At 38.3% G+C, this 23,922-nt stretch overlaps 1 protein-coding gene and 2 long non-coding RNA genes across 5 annotated transcripts; all 3 read right to left on the reverse strand.

Moving 5' to 3' along the window:
- Positions 1-211: 211 nt before the first annotated feature.
- LOC133732553 (outer envelope protein 80, chloroplastic) lies at positions 212-6,602 on the reverse strand. Its single transcript, XM_062160133.1, has 16 exons — positions 5,941-6,602; positions 4,962-5,055; positions 4,724-4,806; positions 4,448-4,545; positions 4,252-4,321; positions 3,615-3,705; positions 3,424-3,505; positions 3,284-3,319; positions 2,417-2,570; positions 2,178-2,318; positions 1,929-1,999; positions 1,722-1,800; positions 1,529-1,644; positions 1,220-1,367; positions 971-1,040; positions 212-561 (listed from the first exon to the last, which is right to left on the reverse strand). Exons 1-16 carry the CDS (start codon positions 6,505-6,507, stop codon positions 407-409), a joined length of 2,055 nt encoding a protein of 684 aa, XP_062016117.1. The 5' UTR covers positions 6,508-6,602; the 3' UTR covers positions 212-406.
- Positions 6,603-13,319: 6,717 nt separating this feature from the next.
- LOC133728182 (uncharacterized) lies at positions 13,320-14,209 on the reverse strand. The gene is made up of 3 exons (XR_009855664.1): positions 14,183-14,209; positions 13,772-13,945; positions 13,320-13,656 (listed from the first exon to the last, which is right to left on the reverse strand). It is a non-coding gene; the product is annotated as an uncharacterized LOC133728182 (long non-coding RNA).
- A 618-nt stretch (positions 14,210-14,827) lies between these two features.
- LOC133728122 (uncharacterized) lies at positions 14,828-16,665 on the reverse strand. 3 transcript variants are annotated; one of them, XR_009855632.1, is made up of 5 exons: positions 16,248-16,665; positions 15,968-16,049; positions 15,532-15,661; positions 15,357-15,428; positions 14,828-15,171 (listed from the first exon to the last, which is right to left on the reverse strand). It is a non-coding gene; the product is annotated as an uncharacterized LOC133728122 (long non-coding RNA). The 3 variants fall into 3 exon arrangements; XR_009855630.1 differs by lacking the exon at positions 14,828-15,171 and having other exon boundaries at positions 15,181-15,428; XR_009855631.1 differs by lacking the exon at positions 14,828-15,171 and having other exon boundaries at positions 15,181-15,428; positions 16,243-16,665.
- Between the last annotated feature and the right edge of the window lie 7,257 nt (positions 16,666-23,922).

A 23,922-nucleotide genomic window follows, 5' to 3' on the forward strand; every position in this document is an offset into this window, starting at 1 on the left:
GCTTATCAAAGAGGATAACATGCTTTTATACTAATACCACAGCTAAACCCTCTAACTAATGAGCTTAGCAGAGTGAATGCAGGATAGGTCCATACACCAAACTCTGCTAAGATGTGGCAGTCCAAATACCTGCCACATAATTTGAGAATAGTATCACCAGTAACTGAAAACTGGCCTCTCTCTGTACGAGAATGAATGAGACTGGAAATAATTTACAAGCGACTCAAGAGTCTCAGCTAGATAATTCGAAAGGAATATGCGAGTTTGTGACTATTTCTACCCATTGATGGAGGATAAGATGAAGGCAATCTGATGAATCAATAGTTTGAAGGGGTGAAAGCCTTTCCTATCAATTGCAAGGCATGTACAACATGACCAAAAATGAAAGAAAAAAACATACAAGGATCTAGTTCCGGTGTCCGACCCCAAAGTGAAATCTCGGTGTACCCTTATCGTTAAATGCATATTCAAGACGAAGCGGTCCCAAAGGTGAGTCCAATCTGATGCCCAACCCATATCCATACCCACTTCCAGGCTTCAGCCTTGCTCCCGCAGGATCACCTATCAACATAGAATTCAAAATTAAAAACCTTCAAGGGCATTATTAAAGTCCTATATTCAGAGAATTTCGGAATACTAGTTCTTTACAATTCCAAGGATTTTGTCAGACCAAAAATTAAAAGGGTATGGTTTCAAAGAACCAAAGCCCAACCCATCCTCAAGTATTACATCAAATGCCAAACCTTCACTCTTAGCCATGGCTCGGGTGACATTGAGCTTTCTAAGCAAATGAAGAAAAGTGCCAAACCTTTAACATGTTAAAACCTAATATAGGAGAATAACTTTGCAACTGCACCTTTTGCAACGCCATGAGTCCATCACACCCCACCCAGAAAGAAAAAAAAAAAAAAAAGGCTACACGAGAATTCAAAAGCAAGAACGGAGTGAACCAAACTATAGAGAGACCTACCAGGAACGGTTGGACCTGATGCAAGATCTGTGCCATAGTCAGCAAAAATAACTCCCCCAACTGGCCCCAACTGCAACAATAGGACAGGACATATTGATGGATCAATGTATCAACATTTTGTACAAGTTGATATTGTACAAAAGAGATCAGGAAAAATTTGTACATGATCACAGAGTACTGAATCTTATGAATGCATGCTAATAAACAGAAAAAAGAAAGAACAAAAAAATTAACATTGTCACCACATACCAGGGGGAAAGAAATTTCTCCAGAGCCAACTGCATATGATCTACCAGAACCCACAGCACCCTCTTCATAACCTCTTACACTATTTGTTCCACCAATGACAAATGCTTCATGTGGTGGGAAGTTACCAACCACATGGCCACCAGATACGCTAGTAATGCAAAGCAAAAGAAAACACCAGAAAAGAGGATCATTTACTTTACTTCAAAAGACATGAAAAGTGAGAGAGAAGAGAGGAGAGGAGGATAGCATCATGTTACAAAATTTTCCAATTTACTGAACTTCCTCTTGTATCTTTTTCAGCTGCCATACCTAAAAAGAAGGTGAGTAGGGCCAATTTCTAGATCTTTCCTGGCACGAGCGTTCATTCTGTTGAAAAACAACCAATCAGGCAAAACTGGAAGTCCTTGTTCCATGTTGAATTTCAACTGCAGAAGACCAAAAAGTTAGGCATCAAATATACAGTGAGAGAGCCATAACTGTAGAAACACAACGGAAGACTAACCATTGAAGACCCACTGTCACCAGAACCTGTGTAGACAGTCTCAAGTTTAGCAAGCAGCATATCATCATAGCTATTACCACTACAAAACAACAACAAAACAATGGTGAGAGAAGAAGAAACTTATAAGCGTGTATCATAAGAAATCTAAACTAAGACATGAAACTAAACTGATAAAAGTCGGGTGTAGTTTGATTCAGACTCAAGTACCTTGCAGTTAGGGGACTGCTGAAGAAATCCTTGATAATAGGACTTCCTTTTTCATCACGAGCACCAGCATGCTGCAACAGTTATCCATAGTATGGAGTTAATAGTATAAATGAGATACAATAAACTAATAAGTCAACATAAAGCTTCTTATCTTATAATGTACCTCACAAGCTACAACAACTACAAGTGGTCCAATGTTAAAGCTTATAAAAGCAAACAGAAATGCTAACCACATATAAGCATAAGTACCTGAAAGGTAAGCCCAGCCGTTCCGCTCCACTTTGGCCTAATTGGACGGCTGTAATCAATACCAGCCGAGATGCGACCAATGGTCAAGTTGCTACCATCAAGTTGGTTACCATGGATAAGTGTGCCAGGGGTCCTTGAATTCTAATGGAAGAAGAATCGATCAATCATCTCATAAAGATATTTAGAATAGTAAGAAAAGTCAGAAAACATAGCACTAGAAACAGAATGCATTAAACTACCTGAACCATTATTGTCCGGGACGTCCTCATATCATCCCCTGAAATCCATGGATCTGAGTAGTTTATACGAAATAAAGAGTCTATCTGGCCCCTCTCTAAAGAAACATGCAGCTTTTGGTTTCTTCCAAAGAGATTTCTATGAGAATAGGCAAAGCTGCAATGCAAACAAAGATTACATGGAAAGTGCAACAATGAAACCTTAAGAACTTGGAGCAACATTAGATGACACGCACACACAAGTTAACAAACCACTCTTAACATAATTTGAATGTAAGCACACTTGTATATTGTATGTATATGTGCACATACCTAAAAAGGCTTGGAGCAAACATTTTTTATCCAAAAGTAATACAAATGTTACCAGTGTAGCAGCACAATTGTCAGCACAACAGTCAGTGCATTTGACACCCTAGTCATATGTTTTTTTCATTTAACAGTCCAAAGCATGCTGAACTTTACTTACTATCAACTTCAAAAGGGTTACCTATACTAACCAACATTAATCAGCTCTCATGTCCAAGAATCTAGTACAGGTACCATGTTCAGTTGTTCAGGTATCAGTCTAAAAGTCCAATCCACCTATCAGGTCTGCTCTACCATTTGAGGTTTCAGACACTAGGCCCTTGCCTCTGTTTGTACTTTTTCAACAAAAGGATAAAAACTGAAGCAAATGATGTGAATATAAAAGCATATTTCAGTTCAAAATAAATAAAGTAGTAGCCATTTCGGTTGTAAGTCATGGGAGACTAACCAACCTAAAGTTTTGCACCACAGAAAAAAAAAATGCAATTAAGATGAAACAGGAAAAGCTTGGAAACAAAAAGAATAAAGCATAAGACACTAGACAATAATGTACAGTATTATTACCTTCCAATGAGTCCTGACAGAGGGCCACTTGTTATTCTAAAAAGAAAAGAATAAAAGTTAGGATTTAACACCACAAATCTAAAATTTAAACTCAATTTTGACATAAGAAACAATTTGTGTGCTTCACTCATTTGACTTACCCACTTGATATACCACCACCAGCAGAAAAACCTCCACTTGGCCGCTCAACGACGTTCATTGTAATATCAACCTTACCACTGTCTACAATTTTGCAATAATATTAGAAAACAAATTCAACCATATAAATGATCCATGTAGCAATCATCAAAACATAAACAAAATTATATCAATTGAATTACTTATATACCACCTGCTGGTTGGGGAATAATGCTAACATCTTCCATAAGCCCCATAGTCAATACCGTTTCCACATCTCTCTTTCCTTGAAGCATACTGTAGACCTACATAGGCATCACCCCAAGTTGCAACCCTTTAAAAGTGGACATGTCAACACTAGATTTAGTGCATGACTTTAATGAAGAACCATCTATGCACAAATACTTGATGACTAAAAGAGAAAAATCACTAGACTCCAGTTGCCAACCCAGAAAACGAAAAGGTACACAATCCATCTGATTTGAAATCTATAAAGTGGAGCTTTTCTTGATCAAAAGTGTAAAAGAGGTCAACCATTCCCTCTTTACACTACAAAACTTTAGTTAAAGGTTTTAAAAACAAGGAAACTATAGTAATTAACTGTTATTTCTATCTACCACTTTCTCTCTCTCCATTTACTAATTTTACATGCTAAAAATGAAATTAACAAAGAAGAAAGTATTTCTTCCCTTGCATGGAAAAAAATTAATGAAAAGAAATAAGATTATCAGAAAAGCCAGCATAACTAGACAATCAGGGCAATGCCTTAAAGCAAAACCACCGTTCCCAACTAGCACTGAAAAATTATTGTTCAAGATACCCACAAAAAAAAAAAAGTTCCAGTAAAGTACCTGTCCTTTTTTAGTTGTGAGTTGGCGAAGTATGGTCTCTGGCTTTGTCTTCCCGATAGTTGGCTCACCCCTAAGAAGAGCCATAAAGCATTAGTCAAGAAATCTTGTCACTGCACCTTTTCCATATATTTTAAATTTTGAGTATATCTAATGACGCAACATCTGTAAATCTGAACTCAAGTAAGCAGAATCTTACGTCTTCCTGTCAAGGAACCGTATGGCGATGTTATTGACTTCAGTTTCTGAAACTTGTAACTTAAGAATACCTCCTGATAGAACCTCAACAGCTGAAACCTATAAAGTAGTTGAGGAAAAAATTGTCTACTATTACGTAAATCATTGATAACAAAGAAAGTGTTCAAGTCTGAGAAATAATTCGACAATCTACAACACATAAAACATTAACTTCTTCTGTCTAAATGTTAAGAATGTAAAATAAAAAGTCAAATATTTATAGGGATGAGAAACGAACCATGGCAAAAAGTCCCCGATCCATGTACCAATCATTGATGGAAGTGATTACTTCATTCAAACGCTTAAGATTAATAACTTTTCCTGCACAACTTGACACCAAAATCTAAAATAAATATAGGCTTCCTCACATTTTGAAAAGTGACACTAGAAAAAAAAAAAGATCTTTCATGCAAGGCGTCTGAACTCCCACACATGCAGCCGTGGATTGGTATATAAGATATCGAAGAAAAACCTACCATATCCATCATAAAATGCATCCTTAAGAAACTTGGCAGGAAGAACATTTGCCCCTTCACATACTAGCCCTTGGAATTCCTGGTTCGGTTTTACCTTGCAGCATTAAAAGAAAAAGATTACATATTATTCTCATTGTACCATCAATTGGAAAAAAAAAAAAAGACATGATTATGGCATGAGTTTGCGTCACCAATGAAACAATCACAGAAAATGTTAAAAAGGTTTGCTCACACTTATTTTCAGCTTTTTGCTTCTGGCTAAATCTCTCATTTCAGATTTAAAGACATGGATTAAAGAAAAGTTAAGAGCTAGTATGGGAAACACATAAACCCACAATCTTCAACAATCCTCGATTACTAGCACATGGCCGCAATATAGCTACGCCTAACCTCACCCAAATGCACCATTTTATGAACAATAAAAACTAATACTTGGTTCACAAAACCATTACTTTCACATTCTTTAAGCTCTTTCCCTCCATTAAAAATCATCTGGAAAAAAATAAAAAGAAGGAAAAAACAAAGAACTCAATTTCGAAACAAAGTATATGCAATCCAAAGTGTTCAACAATCCTTGATTACTAGCATAAGGCTACATTAAAGCTATGCAAACCTCACCCAAATGCACAATTGTACTCATGTTTATTACAATAAAAGTTAATTCTTGGTTTACAAAGTCACTGCTTTCACTTTCTTTATGCTCTCTGCCTTCACTTAAACCAATAAACAAGGTAAAAACAAACCACTCAATTCAATTTCGACAATAACACACTACACCTACACAAACCTCACCATTATGTACAATTGTATACAGTAACATCAACCATAAAAACTAATGCTTGGTTCACAAAAATCGCAACTTTCACCATCTTTATGCTCTACACCTACACTAATATGAACAATATACACTAATGCTTTAGTTCACAAAACCATTACTTTCTCGAATTCAATTTCGACAAACAATGTATAATGCAACTACCTGAAAGATCAATCTGATACCATCCCTTGTATCAATGGCCACAGGCATACATTGGCAGAAATAGCCACTATCAATGATCCTATGCACGTCTTCCTGGACCTCACGCACAGTGAGTGCCGAGTTTGCTCGGCAAGCCTTGAGTGCCCCCAAGGCCTCCAATTCCAGGTCCTTCCTCTCCAACTCCTCGCCGTCCTTGTTCCTTATCAGCACCTCGCTTATCAGAACCCTCTCCTCCGATCCAGACCGAGTCGACTCGTCGGACCGACTCAGCGACAACGAAGCCGAGCACAGAAGCGGCGACTTCCTGACCAGCCAGCTCCGGTCGGACTTGGACTCGGCCGAGTCGCCGGACCGAGTCAGGGACAGCGTCGCCGAGCACAGAACCGGCCGATTCGAGTCGGCGGACCGGGTCTGGGGCCGTTGCGAGCGAGCCTTGATCGAGTCGATGAGTTGACTCAGCGAGTTGTTGGAGAAGAGGGAGCGGAGGTCGAATCGCGGCGGAGGAGGAGAGTGGGGGAGTTTGAGAGAAGGGAAGGAAATGAAGCGAACGTCGTCGTTTCGGCGCATTGTGTTGGAAATTGGGGAGGGTTTTAGGAGGAGAAGATAAACCCTAGAGAGTAGAGAGAGCTTGGGGAAGACTCTAGTTACTTCAGCAGAGGGGTTTTGGTGAAGAAGACGGAGAGTCCCGGATGGGTCCGGAGTCGGGTCGTGGGTTTGGGCCGTTTATTTCTTTTCCAATGTGGGCTTTGTAATCGTTTCGGATATTATATCATCACTTTTGACACAATAATTGTTCACGGCGTGAATAGGGCTCCAGCAGGTAGGGTACCCATCGGGGTATTCGACCCTAATGAGGGAGAAATTGGGGGCTAATTGGGTAATGGGGACGGGGATTCTAATGTTCAATTTTTTTAAAATCGGATGTTTTGTTATTATTTCTAACATAATAGCTTCTAGGTATGAGAATGTGTTATTGTGGCAGATTTTCAGACACTGTTTTGAAGTGTTTTTGAGCCAGTGAACCAATTGAAGCTACTGTTTAGGTTAATGTCATAGAAATATTGTGATGTGTATATCGGATTTGTGCAAACTGACTATAGTCGAGAAGTAACAAGTTGTCAAGTTCTATTTATGGAAAGGGCAACAGGCAACTACCTGAGCTATTGAGACTTACAAATGCTGAAGTAGCTTCTGATTCCTAGTTTCTTTGGCACCCCACTATCATAGTACTACTATGGAATTCTTGTGTCTTTCACCATCCATCACAGAGCTCTAGACTGCCTCCAGATCGGACATGTTACTAGTAATCATTGAATTTTCCATCACGGCGTCAGAAGTAGAATGTTGAGCCTTGCCTAGTTCCTACAATGCTTCTCCAACTGCAGTAATTGAACGATGATGATTGGTGGCTTGCTTTATAGCAAATGTGAAAGAAACTTTGTAGAAAGTCCGAAAAAAATATGACATTCCGCTTCAATTTGGAAACCCAAACACGATTTACATCCCTCCAGAGCATTCGAATTCTCCTCGAGCCCTACTAGAAACCTTACATTGGTTGATTTGGTTCACAAACGAAGTTGTAGGAATGCAAAACAAAAGAATGTCATACATAAAAATAATGATCACTGAATTTCCCATCATGGTTTCAAAATATAGACCTTAGCCTCATTCCCTACAATGCTTCTCCATATCTGGAGTAACTGAATGATGATGATTGCTTGCTTGCTTAAGAGAAACTGCGTACAAAATCTGAGAAAAATCGATGTACATTCTTCCATAGCGTTCAACATTTCTTCTCGTCCTAGTAGAAGCCTTACATGGGTTTACGCATTGCCAAACAAAATATTGTCATGCATGTAGCTTAAACACAACAAAACAAAATGCTCTGTTCTCTTCTATGTTTCTAAGATCAAAGCTACTAGAATTTTCCTATTAATCGAAGGGTTGATCATCTCCAAAATGGTATCCTGAACCGCTAAGGAAACCCAATGACTGACAGTACTGCAGCTCCTTCACCTCACACCTCTGTTATAGTTGCAATGCATACCAAATGATTACCACCCCTCTGAATCAAAAATCATTCAACAAAGAAGTTGTCTGTTTCAAGCAAAATACATTGATCAATAACTATAAATATTATGCAACCAAAGCAAAATGCATGCCACGTACAATATGAATAATTAATTAATTACCTAGGTGATGATATAGTCTTGCAGGGTATCCATTATCACGGAAAATATTGAATTCTTCCAACCACATGCCCTCATTTATATCATCTATCTCAACATATGCTAGATAAAAGTTCACCACACCAGCGGCATCAACTGCATCCAATATTAGTTCATACATACATCTATGATGATACAGCGGCTTCATCCAGGTTCTCTGCACTCTCACAAGTTGCAGTTGGGTTTTCTAGAAGAGGATTATCAACCCAAACCAAGCACTTAATCAGATAATTAGATAGATGTAAACGATATTTATGCTTTGTTTCACGCCCATAACCACTTAGTAAGAAAGAGATGTACAGTAAAAAGCATGCATTGCATTAGCAATCTGAAACTTTGACAAGTATAATATACATCCAAGACTATAGGGGATATGGAAGTCTGTTTGCACAAACATATACACCTCCCAAGTATTTCGAAATTTTAAATCCTATTTTCTCTTTTGTAAAACTGAAAATTCATCCGAATTCAACAAACATAGTACCTGAATTGCATTTGCATGCGCATTTTCAATGACCAACACTTGGTCATAAGCCACCAAAGTATTGCAACTTTTTCAAAGACTCTTATAGAAAAGTTATGCAATATTTTGGTAGGCAAGCAAAAATGATGCAAGATCGGTCGCCTTCACAGTTCACACTGAGGCCGGCTAAGGGTAAAATCAGATATGTGTGACAATTCGAAGGTAAAATCATGTAGTCTTTCACATAAGGGCTAACTAGTGAATTAGCGCATGTTATGAGTTCATGTATACCTTTCGCTTGTTGAACTCTTCCACAGCAAAACGGGCAGGTCCTATTCCCCCTAAATCCATATGATAATCAATCCCCTGTTCATATAATAAGAGAGTCAAGGGATACTGCAGATTGATACAAATTAGCATTCAGTAAGTAACAACAGGGAGTCCAAAATCATATACCCTATTAACAGTCATTGGAATTCGAACCCCATTTTCATCATAACACCCCATTTCAAACAGATAAGAAGAAAGACGATCATCCATCGAAGGCGCATCCTTATTTTTGTTACTGTGATTGGGGTTGTGGTTGATAGCTTCAAATCTCCCAATCCTCAAAACTAGACGTCCATTTTTGTGAATACATTTACTACTAGTCATAGTACTCGCCATCTTTCCAAGCACAGAACGAAGAGCCATAGTCTCTAAATTGCGCAGCACCGAATTAGTAATAAAGACTTAATTAGTTAATCACCAAAAAAGAATGGCTTTCTTCTTACCTTGAAATGTAGAACAGCTTGAAATTTAGAACAGAGAATAGCAGAGGAATCCGCCAAGGTTTAAGTTGCCAATTGAACCCTAATTTGACCAAAAATTTTGGCAATTGCAGAAACTTTTATTTTTATGAATCTCGAATAATATGATAAATGCCACGTCATTTATTTATCAATTGAAGCATTACGAGAATCAGACATCCGGTTCTGGAAAGAAATTGGGCCTCCTTGGCTCAATGAAGTTGTACTAGAAGAATCGTCGATTAGATGATTAGGGGCGTGGTACTCGTTTTTACTTGCTTCTTGTTGAAGTAGGGTTTTTAATGAAGCCACAATTTGCCCTTTATTTGTATTGTTCCTCAGTATTATCAATGAAATGCTATTTCTAATAAAAAAAAGTGTAAATTTTATTTATTTATTTATTTATTTTAGAAGAAAATATATTAAAAGGGAAGTTCTATTCATACCTCCTAAAATGGTATTTGAACCTTCAACAATTTTTGAAAGTTTTAAATCCAACTTTGCCCTTCTAAAAAAATGAACAAAATGAAAGATAAAAAAAATAAATAAAATTCTCCCTCCTTCCCCCTCCCTCATTCTCTTACAGCCATACATGAGGATTATCGGGCAACTTTGATTAAGGTAGAATGTTAAAGATTGCAAAATGAAATAAAGGACAAATTAAAAATATAGAGAAGATCAGAAGAAGAATCGAGAAAATATTGATCGAAAAACAATTTCTATTGCCTATTCTTTTTGTTTCTTCCTAGTTTGGCATAGTTGCTTCACTTTATAGCATTGACATCAATTGTTATCTTGGTCTCTTTTTGTTTTTTTTTTTTTGTTACAGTAGACTATATTGCTAGCTTGATTGGGTTCAGAGAAATTGATTTTGATAATAGTCTTCCTGTGGTATTGTAAATTGTACAATTTATTAAGAAATGGAAGGAGGTTCATAAGAGTATCCAAGGGATTCCAAGCTTACAAGGTGAATAGTATTAAGTCATGGCTATGAATTGAGTTGTAAGTGTCGAAAAAAAAAGATATTACTAGCTAGTAGATTCGTATTCGAAAAAATTGTGGATACAAAAAAGGGGCAAGATTGGAAGTTTTGTGCAAATTTTAGAAGGGAAGATCCAAATACCAACTTAAGAGGTATGAATAGAAGCTCCCATATTAAAATAATATTGAGTGAAAAACATCAAACTGATTGAGTTGTACCACATTTTGAGTTTCTCAATTGAACATAATGAAGAATGATCCATGAAAAGAAGAGGTACCGTAAGTCACTTGTGGTTCTTGAACATGTAAGTTCTATTAATAGATACTAGCATTTCTCTACACATGCTCTGCATGTGTAAGTATTTTTCTTTTCAAAAAAAAAGAAAAAAAATAATGGATGAAAACAGTTATTGCATAGAGAGGATAGAGGGAGAGAAAAGTGGAATTTGTGGGATTTATTTTGTTTATTTTTATTAATAAAAATATAATTTGCAATTGTCATAATGGCCCTTGTGATTTAATTAATTCTCAAAGTATTTTAATGTTTTAGGGTCATTTCGGTCAAAAATTTTGATTTTGGCTAACAAAGCCTCTTCTCTTAATAATAGTATAGATATATTTTAATCGAAAAAAATTATTCCATTTCGTTTTTTAATTATTAGTTTGGTCTGGATTTTAGGGTTTAGGGTTTATATCCATATGGTTCTATACTTCTAATATTATGTCAGTTCCACGAGTAGGCACTGACAAAAAGTGTAGGAGGGCAGCATGGCAACGGCTATTCGATCTATGCTTGGAAATTTTGGGACTAGAAGATCCGTAGCAAACATGGTCATGCCTTTCGAAATCAGAACCCTAAATTTTAATCATGATCAGGAGGTGTTTCCAGTTTCGATGCCTCATCTAAATTTGGGCTATTCCTCTCGTCACCCTCTTCATTTTCTTTCTGCGTTACACCGTCCGTGCATTCAAAGGCGGCCTAAGAAAGTGGAACCTGACCACCAAGTATGTGAAACCGGCCGGAAAGCCGGAACTGACCTAGCTAGCTCAATGCCTTAATATTGTTCTCTTTTTTTCTTTTCTTTTTTACTGTTTACTGGGTCTGTTTGAAGGAGAGATTTTCTTCTTTACTTTCCAGTTTTCTTCTTTGAAACAGGACATTCCAGAAATGTTATTTCTCGGAGCAAGTCCTATTGCTGCCTCATCCAGATATTGCATTAGAGTTGTGATTTATGCACATTTCGCTTTGGAAGAGTTCAACAAGCACAAGGTCTGAACTGATCATAAGTTTCTCAACGTACTCCTATATAAAGAGCTGTTATATATATAAATCTTCTATATGTTATATTAGCTAGCTCTTTAGATGTGTTATGTTTAATTATCATGCGTAATTTGTCAATTGGTATGAAGATACTGATCACATAATTGTAGTGTCTCGAATAATGTCTATATGTATTCACGGCTCGAACTTGATCCATTATTGATTTCTGCATTAGATGCACATTTACATTCCTGTGCCACTAAAGGTTTTGTATATGAGTTGATGTCGAACCCTAATGTTCTGGCTTGTGTCCTTTTAGAATTCCCAACTGCAATTTGTAAGAGTGGTAAAGGCATATAACCAGGTGTTTGGTGGTTGGACGGTTCGTTTGCTAACCTTGGAGGCAATTGATCCTGAGAATGTGATCCAGATTTACCAAGCAATAGTTAAGGAGCATTGCACTGGCAACCCTCCAGTGCAGCTCGAATTGTTTGGTCTTGTTGCTGATAATGGCAATGGGAGTTTGTTGAAACTTATTGACAACAGGCGTTCAGGCCGAGGAGGACCAGTTGATAATCGGCGTAAGTCATGTAACTCTTTCATACCATATTACTGTAATTGATATTATTCTTGATGGTTCTGATCTATATTTACAACAACAACAACAAAAATGTCCTCTCTTAAAAAGATCTACATACTAGCTTCTTTTAAACGCATTGAGGGGGCGGATGTTTACTTGATTGTCTACAATACTATAATAGGTGTTGGGCGAGAGATCTTAATGGTTCAAAAGACAAAGAGATATCCTCGATCTGGAGGATGAGATACGAAGAACCCTGCACATCTTGCCCCTTAAATAATTTATATTGGGTACATTTGATATCTTTGTTAATTACCATTGACTTATAATGATTCTGTTCTGTTTAATAGGTATAGGAAATTGTCTGTTCTCCTTTCTCAAAATTGTCTGCTCTCCTTTCTCATTATCTTGATCATTAATGATGATACTATTTAAGTAGTTAACTAATCAGTGTTACTTCACTATGCCAAAAAACCCTTCAGACGACAGACTTTGACTGTCGTCTGATATGAAGAAAATCTGTCGTCTATTAAGCTGATATCTGATTGGTGTTCAGACGACAGTCAATGCCCGACGTCAGAAGGTGACTCAGACGACAGTCACCAAAAATATATCTGTCGTCTGAATGTTGCTCAGATATGCATAAAATGGTAGTATATGTGGTTAAATATGATATCAGACGACAGTCAAATGTTGTTGTTGTTTAACTTTAGCAACAGACTTTAATAACATTCTATTGTTTGATGTTGTTTAAAAAGACATTTATATGTCGTCTGAATATGGAGATAGTTAATGTTTCATTGTTACGTATGTTGTGAGAAAGTATCATACATCACAATATTCTGTCGTGGGAATGAGACTAAGACTATAGAATTTTATTTTTGTCTGTTGAATCTTCTTGTTTCAGACAACAGTATTTTGCTTGAATTCTGTTGTTGGACGTTCAATTGTTCCACATTTTTATATTTTGTGATTTGGTTTAAAACCACAGAATTTGGCTTCAATGTGCCATACCAGAACCTGGAAATATACATAAACCACAATATATACCAATACCATTCATTTAGAAAATGGTACCATATATTCATCAAATAACTGGAAATCACTAACATATCCACTGCAAATCATGTACTACCAAGCACAGTACAGCTGAACATAAACTCAAATAATATCAAAATAAAAACAAGGCGTAGTCAGAACATAAATCATAATTGGGTAATGCTTTCTTGAAGAGGTGACTAATCAATCTTTGCCTCTTTGGAGACTAGAGGCTGAAAGCCATGTCGAAGAGTTGCTTGCCAAACTTTGTCAATGCTGGACATGGTGTGACCACACTCGTGCTCATTCCAACCTTCCAATGCATGCACTATTCCTGCTATACGCGACGCACTCATCACCCTCCTTGGCAACCAGTTCTGATTGTCACAATATATAAGCTTTAGTTAACCAATTACCTACTAAGTAAATAACAAACTAATAATGGATGAAGAAACATTATAGAAAATTCTTTTTTGGTTACTAATTACCCACCTCACAAGAGTAAACATTCTCAAGAGACTTGGGGATCTTCATTGCTGGTGTGTAGTGGTAGAGGCAGTCTCTGCGCAACTGTTTTGGTGGAAATTGAGAGAAGGGAACAAAACTTGTTCCTTTTGGTGCACTCAACTGTTCTTTTTTACTCAACCCATCTCCCACCAACCAAATCTGCATTGAAATTCCACTGCAAATTAAGTATCAAAAAAAGTAATTTGAAGAGAACAAGTTTTCTGTGTAGCTCTAAACCGTAAACCCTAGAAAAATAGAAATCCCTATTTTCTACCTAAAAAATTGTTAAACAGAAATATATTTCTTCAATTAATTTGTTATGGTTGTTAAATATCCATAGCATATGATAGATAGAAACAATAAGAAAGCTGGTATAGAGAGCCAAATTTTCCTTACCTTTTGAGCATAGCTTCTGTCATGAACATATAGGAATAGAAATATGAAGTCATATACATGAATATGTAATTGACATATACCTGGATATCTCTTTGGCACAAAGAAAAGGCAAGGGCATAAGCAACCTTTGTGAGGTTGCCTGTAAGGAGAACCTGGGTTGTCCCTTTCGGAATGCTGTTAAGGATGACGGCCACAGCCAAGCTACTCCCATCCACCACCTTGACTTTCAGCCGTGGATTCCTCTGGACATATATACCACCATAATTATTGAACCCCTCACCCTGCAATGAGATATACGAAAAAAGAGATCAATCAATATCGATGAATCACATAGAGATTCATATATATACTAGGATGGCTCTAATTTGATCACTTAACACCGTCAAGATTTTAATGACACTATTAGTTCTTTGGACCCGCTGATCTCTGTCTTTATTATTAAAACTTTACCCACATATATACACCTATGTACATGGTTACTCACATATGACGCGCGCACACACACGCACACATACAGGTACCATTAATTGTGTCATCACTGATGTTGAATCTACTTCCATTCAAATAGGGAAGTCTAAGGACATATACAACACAGTAGGTCAAGAAGTTTAAGGACATAAGTGAGCTTAACTAAATAGGTCACAGTTTGATGTATCAAAGTTCTAGTTTTATAATCAAGATAAGTCTTACATCAACTGTAAAGCCATGGCTGGAGGAAACCATTTTTTCAGTTTCTCAAACTTGGCTATACCTTGGACAGCAGTGACTGGGATTGCAAAGAAAATTGTAAGAAGAGAGGCTGCAACAATGACACCTAGCCTGCAAAGTGGCAAAACTCTGTATGGTATCACCAGATTTCTCCAAGATACATCCCTCGGTTCTGGAGCCATGTCAGTTATCCAAAGAAGTGGATCTGTATGCTGCTGAGATTGGGAGACTAATGCTGCACCCAACCGAGACTTGAATGTAACAAAAGCAACAGGTAACTCCTACAAGTATACAAGAACTCGGGATGTTTATTTCATCCAAATTACAGATCGAGAATGGTTCATTCAATGATAAGCTAGAATATAAATGTATATTATCTAAAATATAGACAAAAAAGAGTTGACTAATGTTGTTGCAATTATCTTATGAAGAGTTTTAAATACAAAAATCCAAAAGAAGGGATCACATTTCAAGAATCCAAACAAATGTCTTCCAAGAACATGCCTCTGTGTTCAAATGTCTTAATCTCCCTCTTAATCTGCATAAACACCCCCACAAAGATCAACCTTCATAGACCATAAAGACTCGACTTTCGCAATTGAATCAATTAAGAACTAGACCCCAAAACCCTAATCTTTTACCTTCTTCTTCTTCACAGGCTTGAGGATTTTGATTATGCATCGCTCATTGGTATTGAGATTAATACCTTCAAAGACCTTGTTGTATTTTCCTCCCCCTACTTTCCTCACAACCTCACAATCATCTTGATCACTGCAAAATCACAATACAAAGTATAGCAGAGCCCGTAAAGAATAGTTGTTGTATTTATTATATATCAAAATAATCAATCAACATCTGAGCAAATTAAAGGTAAGCTCCATTCATATCGAGATATTTGAGAGACAATACCAATTAATCATTCAAGGCTATCGATTGACATACAATATATCATCAAACAAGAGATTTTGCCAAGATTTTTCAATTCCAAATCGAAACCCAATTGACATACCCAACCACCAAAACCAAAAAACATAATAGTTCTTCCACAAATAAGCAAAATCGAAAGAGAAGACTTACCAAGATGCAAGTTCAAAATTGATCTCACAAACTACTTCATTTTTCCAAGCTTGGTCACCAGTTCTCAACAATCAAGTCATCTCTAGATATTAATTGTAAAGTCAATATCAATTCCCAAACAAAAAGAACAGTAATGAAATATAACAAAACCTAAAACGAAGATGGAGTAAACACGAAATCAAAATACCCAACCCAAATCATGAATAAAGAGATAAACAACCCAGAAAGAGATTCAAAGCAATTACTTAAACAATAGAGAATTGGGAACTCGGTACCTTACCAGAACTTTGCGTACTCAAAGTGGCAATAACTCAGAGGCTTGGAAATAGCAAATCCACTTAAGAGCAGCGGAAGAAGACTATGGAAAAGATGACGACCTACTGTAGTAGTGATAGATAAAGAGCTACTGATTGAGACCCATGAAATTTGCAAAGAGGTTTGGATGATTTCGCGATTTAGGTTTGAAACAAAGACCCAGATGTGGAATGAGGATTTCTTCGTCTGTCGAAGAGAGATGGGGAATGGACGGAGTATGAGGTTCTGATTAGGGTGTTTCGATCTGGGTTCTGATTAGGGTGTTTCGATTTGGATTTTCATCAGTTGGAATGGACGGAGCAAGAAATTGAAGTTGGAATGGTTTCAGCTGAGCCGCGGTTTAGGTTTTAGTTTTCGTAAAGTCGGGGAGAGAATGTCATAAAGTGTTCCAAACTAAATCCCTTATTTGCCAAAAACAAAAAACTAAATCCCTTCATGTTGTGCCAAAAAAAAAAACACGAAAAAAAAATCCAAAGCCAATTTACTCATTTGACGACACAACATATATCTGTCGTCTGAATACAAAAAAAAAAAAAAAAGCTACGACCCAAAACGAAATCAATTTATCTCCTTTGACTAGACGACAGATAACTGTTGTTTGAAAACAAACTTAATTCTCAAGACCATCTTTGTATGGTATGTTGCATATTCAGACGACAGTTTTTACACTGTCTGTCGTTAAAATATATCAGACGACAGAAACCAACATGTCTGTCGTCTGAGCTCTGTCGTCTGAAGGGTTTTTTGGCATAGTGCTTATACTCTGATCCTCACCAAACATGCCCAGCCTGCTTTTCAAGTAGTGTCATTTATCATGCAAGTAAATCTAACTGAGCCATCCAAAGCAAACACAGTAACTGATCTAGCCTCGACAAGGATTTATTATGAGATGGAGAGATTGAAGTAACTATATATATGTATATATACAAGGCCTTCTAGTGAGGGATCCCTTTTTTTGGTTTTTCTAGGAATTCAGCATTAGACCAACTTTCCGATTATATTTTTGCATCTCAACCGTTCAGTTTTTAGGTCCTAATGTGTAGATCACTTCTGCAAATTTTCAGCCAAATTGATTATCGTTAAGGCATTCAAATGACGATTTAAGATTATAAGTATGAACGGTTCAAGTTTGACAGATTTGGTTCGTCTGTTGATTTAATCTAGTTTGATACTTTAACGATCACCGATTTTATATATACCTGCAAATATTAAAATCTTCCATTACTTGTCATACTGCGAGTTGTAGGTTCTTGAAGTGATATACATGCTATTAATTTCTTGGCCGGGTTATCAGTGATAGTGGACTAAAACTAAAAATGATGATAAGAAGAATCAATGGTGTCGGCTGACTAGTTCTTTTGGGTCGCTAATTGATTCCCCCTTTTTTCCCCAAGTTTCAGTTTAGGGTTCCATTCTGGATTTTATGACCAAACCTAAATTCCAGTGACTGATTTCCTTGTTTGATTATCGTTACATATATATACATATGTAGGAGGGCATTCTGAAGAGGACGTCCGCACTTTCACTAAAGTGCGGACGACGCTGCTGCAGCAACTTTCAGGCGGCGGCGGGGCTTGCCGAACGGAGGCCAGGGGTCAGACGGATCGGTCTGCAGTCGGTGAAGTCGCCGGCGACGTGGTTGTAGCGCTGCCCAGAAACTTGCAGTTGCAAGTGAGGTCGTTGCCCAGAAACCTGCAACCTCGACCTCCTCCAACCTCGATCGTTGCCCAGAAGCGTTCTGGGATACCTCTGGCCTCCGTCCGGCAAGCCCCGCCGCTGCCTGAAAGCTGCTGCAGCAACGCCGTCCGTACTTTAGCGAAAGTGCGTACAGTGCGGACGTCCTCTCTAGAACCCGCCCGTACATATGTGTGTGTGTGTGTGTGTGTATACACACACACACACACACACACACACACACACACACACACACACACACACACACACACACACACACACACACACACACACACACACACACACACACACATATATATATATACAGATCCTATCCAGAGCGAGGCCTCGCTCTGAAATTAAAGTGCGAGGTTAGAGTTTAGGGTCACTTTTCGGTCTCATATCCACATCTCAACCGTTCAATTTTTAGATCATCTCTGCAAAATTTCAGCCAAATTGATGATCTTTAAGGTATCTAACTCGCTTAAACCAATGGACGAACTGAATCTGTCCAACCTGAACTGTACTAGCTTTAAGGCATTTAAGGCATATTTGGCTGAAATTTTGTAGAGATGATCTATACATTAGCACCTAAAAATTGAACGGTCGAGATGTGGATATGCGACCGAAAAGTGACCCTAAACTCTAACCTCGCACTTTAACTTCAGAGTGAGGCCTCGCTCTGGATAGAATCTATATATATATATCTATATGTTAGCCAAATAGCCACCCTCAAGTATAAGGGGTACAAGTAATAGTATAGGGATTTAAGAAAGGTTGTCGAATCCACGAGGATTGGATTCCTTTCACTAGCTAGGGTGTGAACCTAAGGAGAGCTAGAATATGCAAATGTACAATCACAAACCTAAATTCACAAGGAAATCTAGGTTCATGGTGAGTATGTGCAAGATGGAGTAGTGATTTGATTTTGGTTTTTTTGAAGATAGTTTTGAATTGAAAACAACTAGATGCTCAAATGTAAACTAAATTACTCTAAACTAAACTAGTAATATAATGGATGAAGTTAGGGGTTGGATTGTCTACCACTAACCTCCCTTGCAAGTATTGAAATTCAAATACAAGTGATGATATTCTAATTTTCCAATTACCCTCTTTGCATCCGGATAAGACTACAAAGGCTTAAACTCCTTTAATGTTATCAATTCCAACCGGATAAGTCTAGAATTAACTACCTAAGAACAAATCCTATTACCGGTTAAGTCTCAATTCATTGTTCCTAGATGCATAAAGCTTTGAGTTTAGATAATCATGCAAGCAAACCAATCCTAGATCTAGGTGATTTTAACTCACAACCTTCACATGCACATAGAGGATGCTACCATGCTATCAATGCTCAAGGTTAACTACTCCGTAAACATTTTTTCATGAGATGACAAACACAACACATTCAAAGTAGTTAAGTTTGAATGAATGCATTCACTTCTTGAATTAGCATATGAAGATGAAAATAATAAATAACTTCAAATGTAAATTAAAATATCAATTCATACAAGTTTGGCTAGGGCTTTCAACCCTAGCCCCAACAAAGTAACTACTCACTCATAGTCATACAAATTGGCATCAAATCTATAAAGTAAATCAAGGTAAATTAAAGAGTTGAGGAAAGAAAGAACTAGTTGAAGCTTGACAAATCAATGGGTAGCTTCGTTTTCCTCCTTCAATACTCCTTGAATCCTCCTTGATGGTGGAATGGATGGATGATAAGCTTCTTGATGGTGATGATGAATGGAATGGTGATGACGATATGATGCTCATTTGGCCAACTTTGAGTGGTAGTGATGGAGTAATGGTGGTGGTGATGGAGGTTGAGGAGTATGGATATTATGGGTTTGGATTTTGGGAGGTGGAGATGGAGGTTTTATGAAGGAGATGAAGAGAGAAAGAAGATGTAATGGGGTGGAATGGGTGATGTAGAGATTAATTGAAGAATTGTGTTCTCTTGTTACTTGTTGTAGCCTCTATATATAGGCTACCAAGCCATAGTGGTTGGCCTTAAACAAATCATGATGGGTTAGGTTTGATCACTTAAACACTAATGGAATTGTTAGGTTTAAGCACTTAAACACTAATGGAATTGTTAGGTTTGAGCACTTTCTGCTCCTTTATTCCTTCAATTAATTCTCCACCAAGACTTCATAATGGGCCTTCGATTTCTTCATATAAAATGTTCCTCTATGAGTGTAGATCATCCTGGTAAAATTTCAGAGTTAAATTCACTGTGGTTGGCCCGTAAATGCTTCTGAAATACGTACAGGTCAGGTTTTCCAGTTTTCATCTTTCAGAACATTGGACTGACTGTTTGAAGGTTTTCCACTCAAAACTAGCTCTGGCACTCTTCATATGAAATGATCCTTGAGATGTCTAGAATGAAACTGGAAAGTTTCAACTCATTCGGATTTCGTTTGGTCAAGCGGCTACCCCTCCTTTCTTGTCTAGCTCACTTTCTCCTAGCCGGAGTAAGAAAATGTTCTAAGGTTGACTTTTAGTGCATTTCCATTCTTCTCCATCATTTCCTAGCATGATAAGGAAAACATAATAAATATATATAAATAAACACAAAGGTTAAGCAAAAGTACAAGATTAGGGAAATAATGAAATTGGATTAGTCAACATTAAATTTGGACTTTATAACAAGTAATTTCCATGTTTTAGGGGACAAATATGTATATGAATTATGATCCAACAATAGATCCTATCCAGAGCGGAGCTCCGCTTTGAAATTAACGTGTGAAGTTCAAGTTTTGGGTCACTTTTCGGTCGCATATCCACATCTCGACCGTTAAGGTTTTAGGTACTAGTGTATAAATCATCTCTGTAAATTTTCAGCCAAATTGATGATCGTTAAGGCATTGATAACTGCTTTAAAGCTAGTACGGTTCAGATTGACAGATTCAGTCCGTCCATTGGTTTAAGCGAGTTAGATACCTTAACGATCATCAATTTGGTATATATATATAAAGGCTAATGGCCCTTTTGTTAATTGAGATTTGTAGTAACTTATATAGTAGTTTTTTTTTCTTCCCCTACCATTGAATTTATATATAACGGTGAGTGAGTGACTAAATAAGATGCAAATAATCTAAACAAGATTATGTCGAAGGTTAGTCCTAGTTGAGAGTGTAAATTGGCTGAAACCGACACAGTGGTGTGTGACTTGAGAAGAGATCCAACCAAGAGTTTTTTTTTTCTTTTGATAAGAAAAGACTACAAAAAGATAGAAGTAAAGCGCGGAGGGCAACTGGAACCAATCCAATCAAAGTTTAAAGTAGTAGCAGCAGTAGGCGAGATCTTGTTATCTCAAAAACGACTGGAGTTAAAGGAGAGATTGAGCATTCAAAATCGAATATCTAAGGTATTCTGCCAATACCGTAGAATAACGACAATAGTAGTTTGCTTAAAAGTTCAACAAAGCATTTTTAACTTATTGATTTTAAAACTTTTGCTCTAAACAATATGCAAAGTAGGGAAGAGGGTGCGGTGCGGATTAAGGAGGAAGACTCTCTGCTAGGAGGAAGACTCTCTCTCTCCCCTCGAAAACCCTAAGGCCTACGCCGTTCAATTTCTCGATCTCGTCCGGCGGCGCCCGGCTGTTGGGATAGCCTCTGGCCTCCCGCCGTCATGGTGTTGCTGCCGGACGGGAGAACTACTGCCCATGGTGACTTCGTCGGAGGAGGAATAAGCTCTGGGTTTTTCAGTTTGGTTCTGCTGGGATGGTTTGATGGTGGTGGTCGGACTGTATGGGCCGGTATTACGATCCCTACTGATGGGTTTCCTGGATCGCAGACGTCAGAGATCTCAATCGATGGCGGTGGGGTTTTGGGCAGCCTGGATCGGGGATTTGTTTGGTCCGTAGTGATGCAGGTCGTGGCGGCGGAGCTTGGGCGACGTGGTGCTGCAGGTCGTGGCAGCGACGTGGATCAGGAGGTCGTGGCTGCGATGGTGGATCAAGCGATGAGGGTCGGACGGCTCTTGCCGGACGATGCAGTGCGGCGGGGATGGGAGGAGCAGGTTGACTGACCCGAACCGGTTGATGGGCCGGGGCGAATTTCCTTGAAGACTACCATGTTGGGCTAGGTTTCTGCCCTAGTTCAATGTTTATTTGGGCTAGGGTTTAGGGCCTAGGCCCAATCCTATGTTTTTTTTAGTTTTATCTAAATTACAATAATTCCTTGTATTAGGAAACTAAGCACCGATGTGCACTCTATGTCTCTTTAGCGTCTCTGGAGTAGTACCGAAGGAGGATATCCGCTATCTCTACGATCTGAAATGTATAATGAGTGGGTCTATTTCTACGTACCATTGTGGGTACTACCACTACCTTCTTGTCTGTCTATGTCCTTAAATGACAGCGGAAGGGTATGTAATGGCCTATTATGGCTTGTGATGAATATACTATTTCGCCTTGTGGGCTTGATTCAAAAAAAAAAAAAAAATATGCAAAATAGGGGAAAAAATAGAGACATTACTTTTGGATTCATAAACATAAAAAATTAAAAAGGTTTTTTTTTTTTTTTTTTTTTTGAGGGAAATGGAATCAGGTTCCAATATATTACGACATGAAGCTAGAGGGTTCCAAGAAACCACTCATAGTACAAGTACAGCACAATACAGACTGCGCAAAGCAGCCAAAATCTCCTAAAAAAACTGCTCAAAGCAGCCAAATTATTACTAGCTAAAACTAGAAAAAGAAAAGCAACAAGTAAATAAACCCAACACATATCCAACCCTAAACCAAAGCCACTGACATAACAAGCATTGACGCCTAAGACCTTCATGGTGTACATCGCCACTCATCAAATTAGCACACAGCAACGATCAAGGGCAAAATAGGAGGTTAGCCGAGCCAAGCTCAATTATTCAAAACAAGAAGAAAGAAAAAACTACCACTCTTCCAAAAACCTATAACAGGCCCGGTCCAAGCAAAGAAAGGGAATAAAATAATTGGCATGCCTAGCTAGACCACTAGGAGTGGCCCATGCAGGCGGAGGCCTATTGGCCAAGGCCCATCCCATACCCCTCTCCATCCTGGACCTACCCGCAACAGGCTTCGAGAGAGCAGCCTCCATTCACCAGTCCAGCGGCCGGCAGTGGACCTCCACCATGACCATGGTCAAGTCTAGACCCCGACCCGAACACTGACCTAGATCAGCCGATCTGTCACCCCCTTGAGCAGACGAAACCTGCCTCTGAGATACCTCAAAAACTACCGCTGCACCAGCAGAAACCGCAACTGTAGCCGAAGCGACGATCTCCGCCTCAAAATCCGACTCAGAGCCTTACAACCTCGAGCCCAGACTGCCGGATCGAATCCAAAAAAGCACGGTCAGATAAGCCTCCAGACCAGAAGCTTCTCGCCGCCAAACATGATCAACGCAGAGTACCCGCCGCGCCGCCGCCGTACCTCCCCACTCCGTGATCGCCTCCTTGCCTGAAGGAAGTGCGCCGCCACCAGTTGAAACCTAAGTTTCGAAAACCCTATATATGTATGTGCTCTAAAAAATTTAAAAGGTTATTTTTAAAATACGAAACAGGAAAATACGTCTCTGCATATTTTTGCGTACTAATGCTTGTCCTTGGAAATAAAAAGAAAAAACAATAAAAGAGGAAAAGAAAAAAAAAAGAATAAAGAGAAGGAGAAATAGAAAGACTTGGTATTTTCCTCTTGTTGAGAAAGAGACTAGGGCCAAAGAGCCAACTTGGTCTTTTCCTCTCGTTGGTTGAGCCCCTCTCAGCCGCAAAGTAAGGGCCCGTTCGGTAGAGAAAATAAGAGCTTTTTTCATTTTTAAAAACAAAAACAACAAGAAATTGCATTCGGCAGTATAAACTTCATCTACATCACCTCAACAGTTTGAAACTCAAAGAACTGAAACTACCTAAACTCTTACATACGGTTCCGGATTCTAACGAACTCACCATCGTCAAATTTGTGTCCTCATTGGATTCCG

This window comes from Rosa rugosa, chromosome 2 (genome assembly GCF_958449725.1).
Source record: "Rosa rugosa chromosome 2, drRosRugo1.1, whole genome shotgun sequence".
In the NCBI taxonomy this organism is placed as follows: domain Eukaryota; kingdom Viridiplantae; phylum Streptophyta; class Magnoliopsida; order Rosales; family Rosaceae; genus Rosa; species Rosa rugosa.